The 17,185-nt window shown below is 48.4% G+C and overlaps 1 protein-coding gene across 1 annotated transcript in view; it reads left to right on the top strand.

The window, feature by feature from the left end:
• Window positions 1–244: 244 nt before the first annotated feature.
• Window positions 245–17,185, top strand: part of TCF7L1 (transcription factor 7 like 1) — a 174,159-nt gene continuing 157,218 nt past the window's right edge. The window contains exons 1-3 of the mRNA XM_004029543.4: window positions 245–794; window positions 877–940; window positions 1,183–1,310. Coding sequence (XP_004029592.4) covers window positions 549–794; window positions 877–940; window positions 1,183–1,310 — 438 coding nt within the window. The 5' untranslated portion in view covers window positions 245–548. The remainder of the gene's footprint in view (window positions 795–876; window positions 941–1,182; window positions 1,311–17,185) is intronic.

Genomic DNA, 17,185 nt, shown 5'->3' with positions numbered 1-17,185 from the left:
GGGGAGGGCCGCCGAGGGTGCAGTGTGAGGCGCAGGAGGGGGTTGGGGGCGGTGCATGTTGCAGGGAGACGCAGCCCCTGGAAGGTGCGAGTGTGAACGTGTGAGTGTGAGTGCGTGTGAATGTGTGTGTGCGCGCGCACCGCAGCTCTCCGGGTTCCGCGAGGCGCGCGGGTGTCAGCTTGCAGCCGGGGCTCCTCCCTCCGGCCCCCCTGCCCAGCACGGCGGTCCCTCCTCCCTCCCTCCCCGCTCGCCCCTCCCCGGCGGGCCAGGGGCTGGGACGCCCCGGCGGAGCAGGCGGCGGCGGTGGCGAGTTGGGGAGCCCTAGGCTCGGCGCTGCCGGAGGGGCCCGAGCCGAGCCGCCTGCGCCCCGGCCGGGCAGCGCCGGGCCCGCTTCCCGCGGGGCCACGCCCTGTCAAACTTTGTTGCGGCGGCTAGCGCAGCGGGCCGGCAAGCGGGCGGGAGGGGCGCCGGGCCGGGCCGGGCCGGGCCGGGCAGGGCGCGGGCGGCTAGGGGCTCCGAGAGCGGCGGCCCCGGCCCGCGGCCCCACCATGCCCCAGCTCGGCGGCGGGGGCGGCGGCGGCGGCGGCAGCGGGGGAGGCGGCGGCTCCAGCGCCGGGGCGGCCGGCGGAGGGGACGACCTCGGGGCGAACGACGAGCTGATCCCCTTCCAGGACGAGGGGGGCGAGGAGCAGGAGCCGAGCAGCGATAGCGCCTCGGCGCAGCGGGACCTAGACGAGGTCAAGTCGTCCCTGGTCAACGAGTCGGAGAACCAGAGCAGCAGCTCGGACTCGGAGGTAAGGAAGCACCGCGGCCACCCCCGGGGGATCCCGGCCCTGCGTCCGCTCACCCGCTCTCGCCTTTGTGTCTCCTCTGCAGGCGGAGAGGCGCCCGCAGCCCGCCCGGGACACTTTCCAGAAGCCGCGGGACTATTTCGCCGAAGGTATGTGCCCGCTGGGACAGCCCCCCACTCTCGATTCCCGTGCGCTCCGCTGCTCAGCCCGGGCGGCCCACGGTCCCCCTTGCTTGGGTGGACGCACCCTTGCCCTCCGCCTCTATTGGCGGCAGCCCCCGTGGGGCGCGCGTGGGGGGCGCTGGGGTCCCCGGCTCCCGCCTCGAGCCCCCTGCCGCGACGCTGTCCGTCCCGGGGGCCTGGGCCTCACCTCGCCTTGGTCTTGTTCGCAGTGAGAAGGCCCCAGGACAGCGCGTTCTTTAAAGGACCCCCGTACCCTGGGTACCCCTTCCTGATGATCCCGGACCTGAGCAGCCCGTACCTCTCCAACGGACCCCTGTCTCCCGGAGGAGCGCGCACCGTGAGTGCCCGTCGGGCGCGCCGGGGAGGGTGGGAGGCCGCGGCCCGCAGGATGCGCCCCCGGGCTCGGCCATGGAGTGGGGGATGGGGCCTTCTGCGCCGATCCCAAGCAGAACTTGTTTGCGGAGTTGAACTACTCTCTGGCGGCCGAGCGCGAGGCTGCGCTGGCCAGTGCCTGGATGAAAGTAAAGTTACTTTAACTTCTCCCGTCTTGCGGGTTGAGGTTTTGGAGTCCACCTCTGGGATCTTCCTTGGCCTCCAGAATTCTTCGCCTGCACCGAAGGAAACTTGGATTTGTGCCCGCTTTGGGGGGGTCTCGCTTTCCTTCTTGGATATCGGTCAGCTTTCTCTGGCAGTGGGGCAAGGGGCCTAGGGAGCTGGGTTGGCGACGTTGTCCTCCGACTCCGGGTTCACTGGGCGGCTGCAGGCTGGTTCCTAAGAAACCCAGTTTTCGTGGCGGGTTATTCACAGCCCCCGTTCCCACCCCCAGCCCTCGCACCGGGGCCTCAGCTTTTCTGCGGAGCTAGCTCCGAATTTAAAACTCGCGTAGATGATTTCGAGGCGACCCGAGGCATTCTTCAAGTTGAGGAACTTGGCTTTTTCCCCCTTTTGTCGCCTGCTTTTCTCATTTAAAGCGAGCGCTGCGACACTTTAAACCTGTTAATGGGCGCGTATTGTGTGCTGCCCGCTGGCATTTAGAGCGGTGATTAAGCAAATTGACCGGGCCCCAGACGACGTGCAAATGAGGGCGGATTCCTTCGCCCCCTCTCTCTGGCTCTAAACTCCCGCCCCCCGCGTTGCGAGGGGCGCAGCTGGGGGCTGGCGAGGCCTTTGTGTCCCCCAAGCCGCCACTCCACCCCTAGGCTCCCTGCCCAGGTACTGGGTCCGATGACAGATCTTGGGTGAACGCCTACCTACTGTGTGCCAGGTTCCCGCGTGCTGCTGGTTGGGCGCGATGTGAATCGTAGTAGTTCTTTGCTTCCCGCCCAGATTCCCATTGCCTGCCACTTTGCTGTCGACGGTGGGTAAGGGGGCAGGGAGTGTTAGCCTCTTAGGAGCAGGGTCCCAGCAACACACTTTATGCTAAAACTGCCCTAAAATAACGATAATTAAAGGGCGCTAGAGAAAGGCTAGGTGCTGAATGGCCATTTCTGCTGTCATTGTACAGCGGTCGGTGGAGAGCCAAGACCTCCACATTTGGTTCAGCAGGGGCGCTACCATCACCAGATGGGTTGGAGGGGGATTGACGGGGGGCGGTGGAAGAGACTCTGACTGAGAGAGAGGGGAGTGGGGAGTGGGACTACACAGACCTCACAGCTTTGCCCCGAGAGGGAGGGAGGTCTTGCAGCTTTGGCCCTGCTGGCCTGGAGCACCCCAGGAAGTCCTGAATGTAAGTGTCACTTTTGCAGTGAAAACTGGATGTGGGTCTATGGCTATTGCTTTTTCTCATTAAAAGAAAAGAGGTGCGTGCCAATCAAAGGGGGGGGGGGGATCAACGAGCTGCTGCGGTCTTATTTAGGTTTTCAGTGATTCCCACCAGTGCCCACACATGTAGCTTAGTTCTGCAAGTTTTGTTGGGATTCGTGTAACTGCGTATGGGGGAGAGTTAATGCCGCTAAAGTCTCAGGTTTCCACTTACTATTAGGATATCTAGAGAGAGGGGTCTGGGAGGCACTAGCATCTGTGCATCAGCCCTCAGCCAAGTCCTGGTGCAGTTAAAGTCACCAGAAATGACTATTTCACCATCAGATATGACTATGGCTCTCTCAAGGCTATTTCTCCATGCACCCATTTCTCTTTAGGGCATTTTGATTCATCCAGGCTCTGCTGTCTCCTCTCTCTGACAGTCCAAGTGAGACAGATTTTTGTTAGTGTCCCCTTCTTCTTTCCTTCTATCACATTATGTGTTCTTTCGCCTAAGAACTTCCGAAGGCTGATTCTTGCTGATCCTGGAGATTCCTGATTACTAAATCCAGGCCCGTGTGGGATTTTGGAGCCCCTCCTTGAGGCGGCCAACCTTTCGTCTCTGCATGCCTCTCTGACTGTCCTTGTTCATCTCTGCAGTTGTTCCCTGCCCTGGCCCAGGCACCAGCCTCCTTTCAAGCCTCCTAGGACGTGTACTTTCTTGGAGACTTAGTATGTCCCATCCCACCCCCATACCTACATCTTGTCTCCCTGGTGACTTGCCCTTACAGAAGTTAGTTCAGTTCCCAGTGTTTCTGTGTCTCTGTGTGCCTTTCGCTGCGTTAGTTCACGGATATACTGGGGAAGTGTCCTGCCCTTAGGTCAGCACAATTAAACCTAATTTGACCCTGTTCGTTTGCTGCCAGTAAGTAAAGCAAGTGAGGAAACACTTAAGCACTTGGTTGTCTGGACTATAGGGTGGAGATGATGGTTTTCCTCTGAATGATTCTATTAATATAATTAAGATAATTGTCACTGTAGGCAAATGGTAGGTACAGACAAAGTGGCCCTCTGTTGGTTTCCCAGCCTGGTAAAATGAATGTGGATAGATATGAGTGGGGAGGGAGGAGGGAGGAAAGTGCCTGGGATATATGATCCGATCTCTCTGACATCTTAGGTCTTTTTTATTGTTTGGCCTCTAAACTGCACCACTTTAGGCTTTGCTGCTCTAAGGCCTAGAGGTAGTATAAAATTAGGTGACCCCAGTTATCTGCTGCTCTAACACTTCCTCTGGAAATACCAAGTGAGATGCAGAAGTGGGAATTGGCTGGAGTGTTTTCAGGGTGTTAATGAAACCTAGGAATAGCAGGCAGGAGGCTTCAGCAGCCTCACCCACTGGCATAATTCCTGCTGAGACCACTGGGGGCTGGCCCACCCTACAGTCTGGCCATCTCTCCCCATGAGCCATCACCCTTGCCCTCCACTCTGGTTTGGCTGGGATGCTGGGAAGTGGCTTTTTCCTGAGGCTCTTTAGAGAAGAGGTCCCCTCAGCGTGGGATGTGGGCCAAGTCTCTGTGAGCTGCAATTGCTTCTTGTCTGGAGGCCCTGGGACCATGTGAAGAGGAATAACTGCCACAAACCATTTTTCAAATAATCACCTTAAAATTATACATTCATTTCTGAAAAGGCTTCACGGTTTACTAAACCACTTTGGGGCTGTTGCCTAGAATTTTGTTAGGAAAATGTAAGTTGGCTGGGTGCGGTGGCTTACGCCTGTAATCCTAGCACTTTGGGAGGCCAAGGTGGGCGGATCACCTGAGGTCGGGAGTTCGAGACCAGCCTGGCCAACATGGTGAAACCCCATCTGTACTAAAAATACAAAAATTAGCCAGGCGTGGTGGCGAGCACCTGTAATTCCAGCTACATCGGAGACTGAGGCATGAGAATCTCTTAAACCCGGGAGGCAGAGGTTGCAGTGAGCTGAGATTGTGCCACTTCACTCCAGTCTGGGCAACAGAGTGAGACTCTGCCTCAAAAAAAAAAAAAAAAAGAAAGAAAATGTAAGTCAACACATTAGAAAGTGAATGCCAAAAATAGTTTAAGACAAAGAAGAGCCAAAAAGAAAATGTTGAATGTGGTTCAGCAAGCCAGCTACAATGTGATAGAAAGTAGTTTGACTGTGACCATGAAGTGAGGGCTGATGACATTTTGGAAAGAAACACTTCTAGGTAGTATTGCTGAGGGAGTCTGTGGTTTTTGTGTCCATCTTATAAATTACAGAACCTCTTTCGTGCAGCACAAGCACACGAAAGGCTTTGCTTTATTATTTCTCAGACCATCTCAACTCAGGCTTGTGTATGAAATTGTCCTGGTCCTCAAACGCGTGCTCATTTTTAAGTCCTTTATATCCCATTGCTTCCCATGGGCAGTCTTGCTCATATCCTGGGAGCTCCTGTTCTTTCAGACCCAAAGGAACTCAAGCAGAAATCTTTGTATGTATATGTATGAAGAGGTTGTCTGTTTTTAGGAGTTGTATGTAAAAGCTAAGGAAACCTTTTCTTTTGGAAGATCAGTATAAACATGCTGCTTTTGGTAAAATTCTTTTGAGCCATTTCATCTAACTATAACTTCTGTTTCATTTTTTTTTCTAAATATAACTCAGAGTTTAACGAGGGCTTTTCACATGGAACAAGCTTTTGAGAGGGCCTGTGTTGCTGAAGTTTTCGCCCTTGGATTACTGGGGTGATATTGGTGACAAACTCTGTAGGGAAGGACTGGGAACCTGTCAATCTTTTTTCTTTGGTTGGGTGGATTGGGCAGGGAATAGCTGACTTGATTTGTTATAAGTTTGGAAGGTTATAGTTTGGTCACATTCTTCATTGATCACACTTTTAGGGATTCTTGAAGAAAAGGGAAGCAAAACACACACACACACACCCAATCTAACAGCGTATTCCAGCCTTTACAGTGATGTGCAGTGTTACTAAAATAATTGGGAAATAAAAAAGTATAAATGATTAACTCGCTGGAAAATCTTTTAAGTCTTCTATAATAGGAAGGCCCTACTTACATTCTAATTTAGAGTCACCTTTTACATGCCAACCTAGGGAAATTTAGATTTACACTTTTCTTTTTTTTCTTTTCTTTTTTTTTTTTTTTTTTAGACAGGGTCTGACTCTGTCGCCCAGGCTGGAGTGTAGTGGTGTGATCTTGGCTCACTGCAACCTCCACCTCCTGGGTTCAAGTGATTCTCCTGCCTCAGCCTCCTGAGTAGCTGGGATTACAGGTGCGTGCCACCACGCCCAGCTAATTTTTGTATTTTTAGTAGAGACAGGGTTTCACCACGTTGGCCAGGCTGGTCTCAAACTCCTGACCTCGAGATCCACCTGTCTCGGCCTCCCAAAGTGCTGGGATTACAGGCATGAGCCACTGCGCCCAGCCTAGATTTGCACTCTTAAAACTAATTCCTAACTTTTCAACTTCTTCAACTGAAGTCTATTGGATACCTATCATGGGCAATGGCTAAGGGACCATGGGAAACAAGATAAGACCCAGGCTTTGCCCTAAAGGATTTAAAAATTAAGTAGGAAAGAAGTCATGGTAGCACTGTAATAAGAAGTTAAGAGGTAGTAAAGTCTGGAGAAGCATTTTCATAATAGAAATTGAGAAAAATTACTTCCTGGGTGATCCAAGAAGGCAGGTGGAAGAAGTAGGTTTAAACTGGTCCTTAAAACTCAGTCATTCTTTAATCCAGGTAATTCTTGTTAATTTAGAAGAATGTAAATAGTAAGAGGAGGCATTTAGAGTGAAAAAGTGGAAGTCTTCCTTCACTCTCATCTTGAGGTGGGAGCCAGGACCAGGAGAGTGAAGACATGGAGGAAGGAAAAGTTCAGGGCGATTTGGGGTAATGCAGCTTATTTCAGTTCCATTTGCCTGGAAGGAGACGGGGCCAGGACATGGGCTAAGGGACCTAGAATGCCAGGGAAGGAATCTGAGCTTATTCAAGAGGCAGCAGAGAACCATCAGAAGTTAGGCTGGGAAGTGATGTGACTTGTACACGTGGCTAGAAAGATAATGGTGGATTGGAGGACGAGGACCTGGAAGGGGATAGAGCAATTAGACTCACAGGAGCCAGGGGTGAGGTGAAAAGGGCTTCAGAGTAGCAGAGTGGAAAGGAAAGGTGGGATGGGAGGAAATAGGATTCTTGTCTGTACCTCTGTGGGGAGGGGAGGTACCAGATCCAGAAAGTGGCTGATGTCACAGTTAATTCCTGGTGTCCAAGCTCAGGCACCTGGAGACTGACTTCTGTAGGTGGGGAGGCCTCCCCAGTCTCTACCTCCCCAGTGGTGGACAGATGCTTACTGAATATTTTGGCAATAACAGAGCCCACACAGTCTATGAGAGGCTCTCATTGGGAGGAACCCCTCGGTTTCATTGGAGACATGTTAGGTGTGAGGGGATGTTGAGGGGATGATTGAAACTGGGTGATGTAAGAGAGGTATAGAAGAAGGGGAAGGGATACTTAGAGCAGGGACAGAAGTCGTTGGAGGAGGATGGAAGGGAGCACTGGGTAAGGTAGGAGAAGCACTTAGGGACTCCCCTCCCCCTTTCTTTTCCCTCCATGATGGAAGCTGGAGGGAAAGAAAGTGGGAGGCCAGGTGCAGTGGCTCATGTCTGTAATCCCAGCTCTTTGGGAGGTCAAGGCGGGTGGATCACCTGAGGTCAGGAGTTTGAGATCAGCCTGGCAAACAGTGAAACCCTGTCTCTACTAAAAATACAGAAATTAGCTGGGCATGGTGGCAGGTGCCTGTAATCCCGGGTACTCAGGAGGCTGAGGTAGGAGAATCACTTGAACCCAGGAGGTGGCACCTGTATCCCAGCTACTTGGGAGGCTGAGGCAGGAGAATTGCTTTAACCTGGGAGGCAGAGGTTGCAGTGAGCTGAGATCGCACCATTGCACTCCAACCTGGGCAACAAGAGTGAAACTCCATCTGAAAGGAAGAAAGAATCCAGCCTGGGCAATAAGAGCGAGAGCGAGAGAGCGAGAGAGAGAGAGAGAGCGAGAGAGAGGAGAGAAAGAAAAGAGAGTGTCCTTGGTGTTAGATGCCACAGAGAGAGAGGGGACAAGAAGATCGAGGAGTCAAGAGGAGCTTTTGAGCCAGATGCTGTGGCTTGTGCCTGTAATCCCAGCTACTCAGGAGGCTGTGGCAGAAGGATATTTTGAGGCCAGAAGTTCAAGACCAGCCTGAACAACATTGCAAGACCCAATCTCTAACAAAATTTTAAAACTTGTCCGGGCATGGTGGTAGCTCAGGAGTTCAAGGCTACAGTGAGCTATGATTGTGCCACTGCACCCCAGCCTGGGTGACAGAGTGAGACCCTGTCTCTAAGAAATAAATAAAAATAAAAAATAAGAGGAGCTTTTGGAATTCAGCTATTAGGAAGTTACTGGTGCCCATGGAGGGAAGTGTTCCAGGCAAGTGGTGGTGATAAAGGTAGAGAGAAGAGACATTAGCTCAGTGCTTCCCAAATAGGATAGCCAAGGCGCCAAGCTGCAGACTGATATCAGGTGTGGCCCAGTGCCTCCCCCTCAGCTGGAACCCCAGACCAGACTCCTGCAGTTTCAAGCAGCCTCCTCCTTCTATCCCGGTGTACCTTGCATATCTCAGTACCACCACGGGGAACCTCAAAGACTCGACAACCCATTTCAAAAGCGTGGCTATGGAAAGAAGAGGAAAGGGAGGAGCCGCAAGTTTGGGAGAAAGTGTATTTGGGATGCTGGAGTGGGAGCCTGTTTGTAGGAGCCATAGGGCAGGCTTGAAGATGAATGGGAAAGAAGATGAGAGGAAGAGGAGGTGAGACTGAGAGCTTCAAAAGCAGGTAGGCTTCTTCCTTCATCCGTGGAGGCTGCTGTATAGTAGGTGTCCCCCCAGCTTTAAAGACGAGCCCAAGACTTGAAGATGAGGTTGTAGGGGAGTGCAGAGGTGAGTTGGCCGAAATGGATAGTGTGCATTGGAGGACCAGATGGCTTCTTGGTATTCTCAGGAAAACCAAGGGCAAGTTGGCTAGAGTGGGGACCTTGGAATTTTGTTGGCAGCAGGGAGACTGCAGGAACTTCCTCTCCATCCTCTCATAAAGCCCAAAATGTTGGGAACCTTTTAGCTACATGTTAGATAATGAAATGTTTGTGTATTGATTGAAAGGAAGGCATGGCACACCTGGGAAATTTTTCCTCCTTTTATTGTCTGGAGCTGGCTGATGTTGAAGAGGGATAGAGCATCAAAATACACTTTGTGTCCTGGTGTGGTGGCTCACGCCCGTAGTCCCAACACTTGGGGAGGCCAAGGCGGGCAGATTGCTTGAGCTCACGAGTTCGAGAGCAGCCTGGGCAATATGGCGAAACCCCATCGCTACAAAACATACAAAAACTTAGCTGGGCGTGGTGGTGGGCACCAGCTTCTTCGAAGGCTGAGGTGGGAGGAGGATCACTTGAGCCTGGGCATGGAGGTTGTAGTGAGCCATGATCACGCCACTGCACTCCAGCCTGAATGACAGAGTGAGACCCTGTTTCCAAAAAAAAAAAAAGTGTGTGTGTGTGTATGTGTATATATATACACAACACAGACACAATTTGTGTGTAGCTAGGGGCAGATATTGAGATATTGAAGTGATAAGTAACTGGGGATGGGGAAGTACTGGTCACTTAAGAGCATATAGAAAACTGTTCCAGATTGTCTATTCTAATCTATTTTTGGAGGAGGTTTTTGTATATCTCATGTTTTATATTATTTCTCCCAAACCGGATTAGATATAGTGAACAATAAAATAAATGCAGTTTCCAAAACCTTGGTGTTCAGAAATGAAGGGAACCATGAGGGGAGTGAAGGGGACTTGCCCTTTCCTCTGTGCTGTATGCACTGCCCAGGGAACAGCCCCAGGACACTTCTACAGTTTCTTTCTGAGACTCACAAGGTGTTAGCAATGCTCTGAGCTCACTCAATTGACAGATACGTTTAAGGTTCTCAAATAAATTTCAAACTTCTAAATTTTTCCTTTTCATTGTGTGCATAATGTACGGATTAGGAAAATGATCGTCTAATTGAGAAGTATACTTCAAAGTTTGGAAATAAAATCATAAAAATGTTTTCCTAAACATAGCCTTTTTCAGGAGTTTTTGTGGATATGGTCAAAGGCAATAGCTCTAATTACCTGGGGTCCTCAGGACAGGAAATGAGCTCACACTCACGCTCTCAAACTGTGTCACAGCATTTTTGGAAATATTTTCATTTCTATTCAAGAGGAGGAACAAGGCCCCAAGTGTTCACCCTAATTGTAGAAAATAAACATAAACATGAAATTCACAAAAGAACAACTATAAATGGCTGCAAATATGTGAAACTATCTTTAACTTCCTAGGGAGTCAAAAAATACTAATTAATACAAGAATCATCTTTGGCCCACCACATGATTTTGTCTGAATAAGCCTCTTCAGTGCTGGCAAATATGAGGTAAAATGGCTGTTCCGGCTGCTCTTTTTGGCTGGTCTTAAGGGGCGTAAATAGCTCCACCCCATTTGGAAAGCACTTGGCAATGGCTGCTAAGACTTTAGTGTTTTTCATAGCTTCTAACCTGCTAAGAAGTAGATACTTGTTCCCATTTTGCTGCTGTGCAAACAGACTTGTAGAGGTCAAGTATCTCGTACAAGGTTACATTGCTGGTAATTGATGGCGCCAAGATTTGAACTTGGTTGTGAGTCCAAAGTCTAGGTCTCCCATTCTACCCATGTGATTTTACACACATGCCTGATATAATTAGCTCCTCCTCCTCTCCAGAGAAGGGCAGCTGACCTTTGTTTCCCAGTTCAGAAATCCTGGTGTGAGTTATCAGCTGGGGTTGAGGGTGGATAGATTTGTTCCAACTTTACACATTGGACCTGAGAATGTACTTCCCTGAATAAACAGTTGTAGAAGCGAGTGACAGTTGTGGTTGAAGTTGTTCCCCCAGTGCAGTGCCCCAGAGGGGTTAATGACCTTTCGTGGGCTGCCCCAGGAACTTCATCCGAGGAAAAGGTGCTTACCTGCTAACATTTGACCTGTTTGGAAATTGGGGATTGTTTTTCCTCATTGAAATTGGTGAGGGTTGGAAGAATACGCAAATGAGTCTTTGGTGTGGAAGAACGCTGGAGGAGTAAACTTACTATACTCACAATTTGGATTACAACAGTTTGGTTAACCCAGCTCTGGTGAACCAAATGTACAAGTATTATTTCCTTATGGTTCATTTTATAAAATATTTTATAAATTGGTTGCTTTCTTTAAGCTCTCCACAAATGAAAAATCAGTCCCAAAAATCTATAAAAGACTATTTCAGCGTTAATTGACCATTAAGAAAATACATACTAGGCTGCATGTGGTAGCTCATGCCTGTAATCCCCACACTTTGGGAGGCCGAGGCGGACAGATAGCCTGAGCTCAGGAGTTCGAGACCAGCCTGGGTAACTTGGCAAAACCCTGTCTCTACAAAAAAAAAAAACAAAAAAAAAACATTAGCCAGGAGTGGTAACGTGTGCCTGTAATCCCAGCTACTCAGGAAGCTGAGGTGGGAGGATTGCTTGAGCCCAGGCTGTTAAGGCTGCAGTAAGCCAAGATTACCCCACTGTACTCCAGCCTGGGTGACAGAGTAAGACCCTGTCTCAAAAAAAAAATTTTTTTTAAACAATAAAGAAATACATACTAAACATTTACAGTTATTTTGGGAATTGCAGAGGGGGTATTTGTCTTCTTTCCCATCCCCCTTTCTCTCTCTCTCTCTCTCTGTGTGTGTGTGTGTGTGTGTGTGTGTGTATGTGTGTGTGTATGTATGTTTAAGATGGTTAGAAATCATGAAATTCCACCGGGCACAGTGGCTCCCTCCTGTAATCCCAGCACTTTGGGAGGCCGAGGCGGGAGGATCACTTGAGGTCATGATTTCAAGACTAGCTTGGCCACCATGGTGAAACCCCGTCTCTACTAAAAATACAAAAAATTAGCTGGGTGTGGTAGCACACACCTATAATCCCAGCTACTCGGGAGGCTGAGGCAGGAGAATTGCTTGGACCCGGGAGGCAGAGGCTGCAGTGAGCCGAGACTGGGCAAAAAAGCGAGACTTAGTTTCAAAAAAAAAAAAAAGAAATCATGACATTCCATACTTTTTCCTTTACTTCCCAAATTACTTTCCAATAATAGCATGGTGGAAAGATTAACAAAGGGGGCTTATGATATGGTTGACAGAAGTTGGGAGGCTTTTGGGGTCCTACCTAAGCCATCCTAGAGACCTGGGTATTGCAAGGCACTAAATCTTAGATAAATATCTTAGACCTCATTAAAGTGAATGGGGCTATTATATGTAGGAATGTCCATAGAGAATGTGTGGAGAAAGCAGAAAGGTGTAAGTTTGAGAGATGGCAACTGTGATTAAGGAACAGATGGATCTCATTGATAATGAGGAAGAAAAACGAAGTAGGAATGAGTGGTATGAAAAGCAGATCAATTTACAGGTCCAGATTTGTTGGCAGTAGTGCTTTCTGATGTTTGGGACTACACTCCCCTCTGTAAATTCCAAAAAAGGATATGTCAGGGTCATTAAACTCAGCCGGATTTGCAAGACATACCGTCTAGAGATGGTTAGGTGTTAGTCCCTGAGATTCTTATCAAGGACCCTGCGGGAGTGTCCTCTAGCCCTCTGAGCTAGGTGGAACCATCCCGCCCACCCAACAGGTGAGGAGCACAAGCTCAGGGCAGTTGTTGACCTGCCCAAGGGCAAACAATTAGGAGTGATGGAAACAGGACTAGGGTCCAGCTGCACTCTACAGTGGTAAAGCTTCATCTTCTACCACTCAGGGAAGTACACAGCCAGCAGTGCTCCGGAGATGATGCACATCTTTTTGCTATGTTTTTATTTTATTTTTTGTTTACTTAAAAAAAAAATGGAGACAGGGTCTCACTATGTTGCCCAGGCTGGTCTCGAATGCCTGGGCTCAAGTGATCCTTCCACCTCGACCTCCCAAAGTGCTGGGATTACAGGCGTGAGCCACTGAGCCCAGCTGAGATGATGCACCTTGAAATACTTCTTTATCTAAAACCTAACACCTGACTCATAATAAGTGATTCACTTGTTGATTGTTGACAACATGAATATTTAAACATCAATATTAAAAAAACAGCCCCATAAGCACCTTTAATATGTTCCAGGGCACTATATCACACTGTTCTAACTCTTCCTACACTGAATTCTTGTGCATCTGATATTATCATCTCGATTTTATCCTTGAGGAAGCCAAGACTTTGACAGCAAACCAGAGGCCCAGAGTCACCTCCCCAGAAGGTGATAGAGCCAGCATTCCACCTGTGGGGGATTCTGGTTCCACCGGCTACAGTTTCTCTCCACTGAAAACTGAGAGCCAAATTGACGTGACAATGCATGAAAATGCCATTTGGGGCAAGACTCAAAGAAATAGTGTGTAGAAGTAAAAGATGAGTAACATCCCTCGGCATATATTCTTTTCAGTGGCCTTTCCTTCTTTCTTTTCTTTTCTTTCTTTCTTTTTTTTTTTTTTTTTTGTGAGATGGAGTTTCGCTCTTGTTGCCCAGGCTGGAGTGCAATGGCACGATCTCGGCTCACTGCAACCTCCGTCTCCTGGGTTCAAGCGATTCTCCTGCCTCAGCCTCCCGAGTAGCTGGGACTACAGGCGCCTGCCACCACGCCTGGCTAATTTTTTTGTATTTTTAGTAGAGACAGGATTTCACTGTGTTAGCCAGGATGGTCTTGATGTTCTGACCTCAGGTGATCTGCCTGTGTCAGCCTCCCAAAGTGCTGGGATCATAGGTATGAGCCACTGTGCCTGGCTTCAGTGGCATTTCTATCCCTTTCACTTAGGAGGCATTTTTAATACCTGACGTAGAATCAGAGCCTTAATAGCTGGTTGATTTACAGTCTCAGAGGTGGTGTTAATTGCTATCTTAATCTTTCTTTGCTTTTCTGCACTGTGCAGCTCCATTGATTCTGTTTTTCCCAATCTCCAAATTCCCTTGTGTTTTTCTTGTGATATTTTGAGGTGGTACACTTGGTTCCTTAAATATCATAGGTGAGATGTTAACAGTTCTAGGTGGAGATACACGGGCAATCAATCTATTCACCCAACTTCTCTGTATGTTTGGAAAAGTTCGGAATTAAAAACCCAGGATAAATAAACTAAGGCCTATTTCTTCAGCCACATTCAAAGTCCCTGTAGTCTCACATCTGGAAACCCTGGAGTCTGCCTAGGCGGTGTCCTCCACCTCAGGCCAAGGTTGCAGCAGGTCCTTATTCTCTTGTCCATGATGAAGCTTTTTGTGGGGGGTCCGGGTAGCAAAATACCCTCACCCTGTCCTCACTCTGTGGAATCTTCCATACAACCTGAATTGGGGATTGCTTGTGTGTCCCCCTCCCACCTGTCACTCTTTCCCCGCCCCTCCCCACGTGATGCTATGGGAACCCAAACCCCAGCACCTCCTAGATGAGGGCAGTGGTAGGGCGCTAGCTGGAGATGGGGAGAGGAGGAAAGACAGGGAGGGGACTCCTGGCTCTTGGGGTCCAAGGGGATTCCAGAGAAAGTGAGGGAGGGGAGCCCCAGTCCCAGAGATTGAGGAGGACAGGATCTTGGTGGTCCCAGGTGGGCCAGGGGCCCCAGGACCCTAGCATTAAGGTGTAGCCCCTGTGCCACTTGTGGATGAAGCTGCCCTTGGGGATCTACTCAGTGGCAGACGTGGTGGTGTCTGGGTGTTAAATCTATACACCATATGTAATAATGGTGGGCATCTGTTTGGTGCCTTAGTTTGTTACCTCGCTCATACTCCTGACCAGCCCCACATCCTCGTGCATGTGTGGGTGTAACTTTACATTGGATATACAGATGCGACTGGACTTTAAATGGGCTTACATCCGGATAAACCCATCGTAAAGTCAAAAAAATATTAAGTTGGACCATCATAGGTTAGGGACTGTCTGTAGTTTTTACTTATTAATTATATTATTGACTTAAACTGTGTTCTGGGTGGGATGCATAGAGGAGAGGTACCATGGGAGGGTAAGAGTATAGTAGGAGTATTAGAGTGCATGAGCTGAAAACACTTTGCTTTCTACTTTACAACATAAGCTTTTTTTGTTATAAAATCCTTGTTAGGGAGAGTGAGACGCTGGTGCTGAAGCTTTGGAGTGGAAAATGGGTCATCTTCACAAGGGTGTTCCCAGATGATGCAAAGGAAAGTTAATGCAGGAAGGGGCTGGGATGGGGAGAGTGTGGAGTCTGGGACAGCCCTTTAATAAGCAGTTCCTTGGACCTTGCATGGAAAGAGAGGAGAGGAACTTGTTTGGAGAGAAAGAAGCCCAAGGCTTGAGGGATGGAGAATATTCTACTAACAGGCCACCCCTTGTCCCTCCGGGTGGGCAGTGTGTCTAGGGGGGTCTGGAACTTGGGTTTTGGCCAGGGTTTGCAGAGCACTGAATCCCAGCCACATCATGAGTTGGTGGTGTCCCTATGCCCCAGGGCCCCCCTCAGGGAGAATGGGGATAATGATAGTCATAATGATAAATGGGGACAGATAATGCTTTGAGAAGCACTGAAGTAACATTTTGTCTGAATGGACTGCGTTTTAAAATCAGGAGTTGTCCGAGGCTGAAATGAAATATCAGCATCATAGAATCTCCAGGATATAAAAAGAAATTAGAAATGTTACCAAAATAATATACAGTATTATCACAACTTTATTAAGATGTTTAGTAGCCAAATATTTTAACCAGCATCTTAACAAGTGGATATTTTCTTACAGTATTTAATTTTTTTTTTTTTTTTGAGACGGAGTTTCGCTCTTTTGTCCAGGCTGGAGTGAAGTGGCGCGATCTTGGCTGACTGCAACCTCTGCCCCCCGAGGTTCAAGCGATTCTCTCTCCTGTCTCAGCCTCCCGAGTAGATGGAATTATAGGCGCCTGCCACCACACCCAGCTAATTTTTGTATTTTTAGTAGAGATGGGGTTTCACCATGTTTGCCAGGCTGGTCTCGAACTCCTGACCTCAGGTGATCCACCCGCCTTGGCCTCCCAAAGTGCTAGGATTACAGGTGTCAGCTACCGCGCCCAGCCCTTAAAATTTTTTTTTATAGGAAATGACTAAATGGAGTCAGGGGAGAAGCCAGAAATGCATAAACAAAAGCCATTAGTATTTAGTGCGGGTTTTGAATTTACATGGTTGTCAATTCCCTTTGCAAAAACTTAACAAACTACTTTAACATAATTGCCAGTTTGTGTGAGTTCTTGATCAAATAGCTATCAACAAGATGATGTGCATATATATGTGTGTGTGTGTATATACACATATACACACACACACTAACTTTATAAATAAGTTGAAATTTATATGTAGGATATATGTAAGCAGTATAGTATATAAATATAAATTACATTTTAACTTTTAATTTTAGAATAATTTCAGTCACAGAAAATATACAAAAATAGCACAAATAATTCCCTTGTACTTTCCCCTACATTTGCCTTCTTTCTGTAATTTTTTTTTTGAGATAGAGTCTGGCTGCAACGCCCAGGCTGGAGTCAGTGGCGCCATCTCAGCTCACTGCAGCCTCCGCCTCCCAGGTTCAAGCCATTCTCCCGCCTCAGCCTCCCAAGTAGCTGTGATTACAGGCACCTGTCATTACACCTGGCTAATTTTTGTGTTTTTAGTAGAGACAGGGTTTCACTATGTTGGCCAGGCTGGTCTCAAACTCCTGACCTCAAGTGATCTGCCTGCCTCAGCCTCCCAAAGTGCTGGGATTACAGGCGTGAGCCACCGCGCCCGGCTCTGTAACTTTTTTCTGAGCCATTTGCAAGTAAGTTGCAGGTGTAATGTCCCTTTACTTAAGGGGGCATAATTTGTTAGGTTGCATCTCTGATACTATAGAGCATATTTGTGACTCTAAATAAGATGAAGGGACAAGATAGGTTCTAAAAACAAGGACATTTGCCAAAGTGTAATTACTGAAATCAGGAAATTAACATAGAGACAGTACAATTGTCTCATCTATGGAACTTATTAAGATTTTGCCAGTTGTCTTACTGATAGATGTCTTTTGTAGAAGAGGAAAACATTTTTACTTTTATTTATTCATTTTTTTTGGCTTTAGGATGAGTTCAACATCACATCTTATGCTTAATTGTCTCTTAGTCTCCTTTAGTCTGGAAGTTCTTCGGCCTCTCTCTCATATTCTTGACTCTTTTTTTTTTTTTTTGAGACGGAGTCTCGTTCTGTCGCCCGGGCTGGAGTGATCTCAGCTCACTGCAACCTCCACCTCCCGGGTTCACGCCGTTCTCCTGCCTCAGCCTCCTGAGTAGCTGAGACTACAGGCGCCCGCCACCAGGCCTGGCTAATTATTTGTATTTTAGTAGAGATGGGATTTCACCATGTTA

The sequence above is a fragment of the Gorilla gorilla genome, chromosome 12, assembly GCF_029281585.2.
Source record: "Gorilla gorilla gorilla isolate KB3781 chromosome 12, NHGRI_mGorGor1-v2.1_pri, whole genome shotgun sequence".
NCBI lineage: Eukaryota > Metazoa > Chordata > Mammalia > Primates > Hominidae > Gorilla > Gorilla gorilla.
Note: the sequence above shows the minus strand (reverse complement) of the source record. Positions and strands in the feature narration are given on the sequence as shown.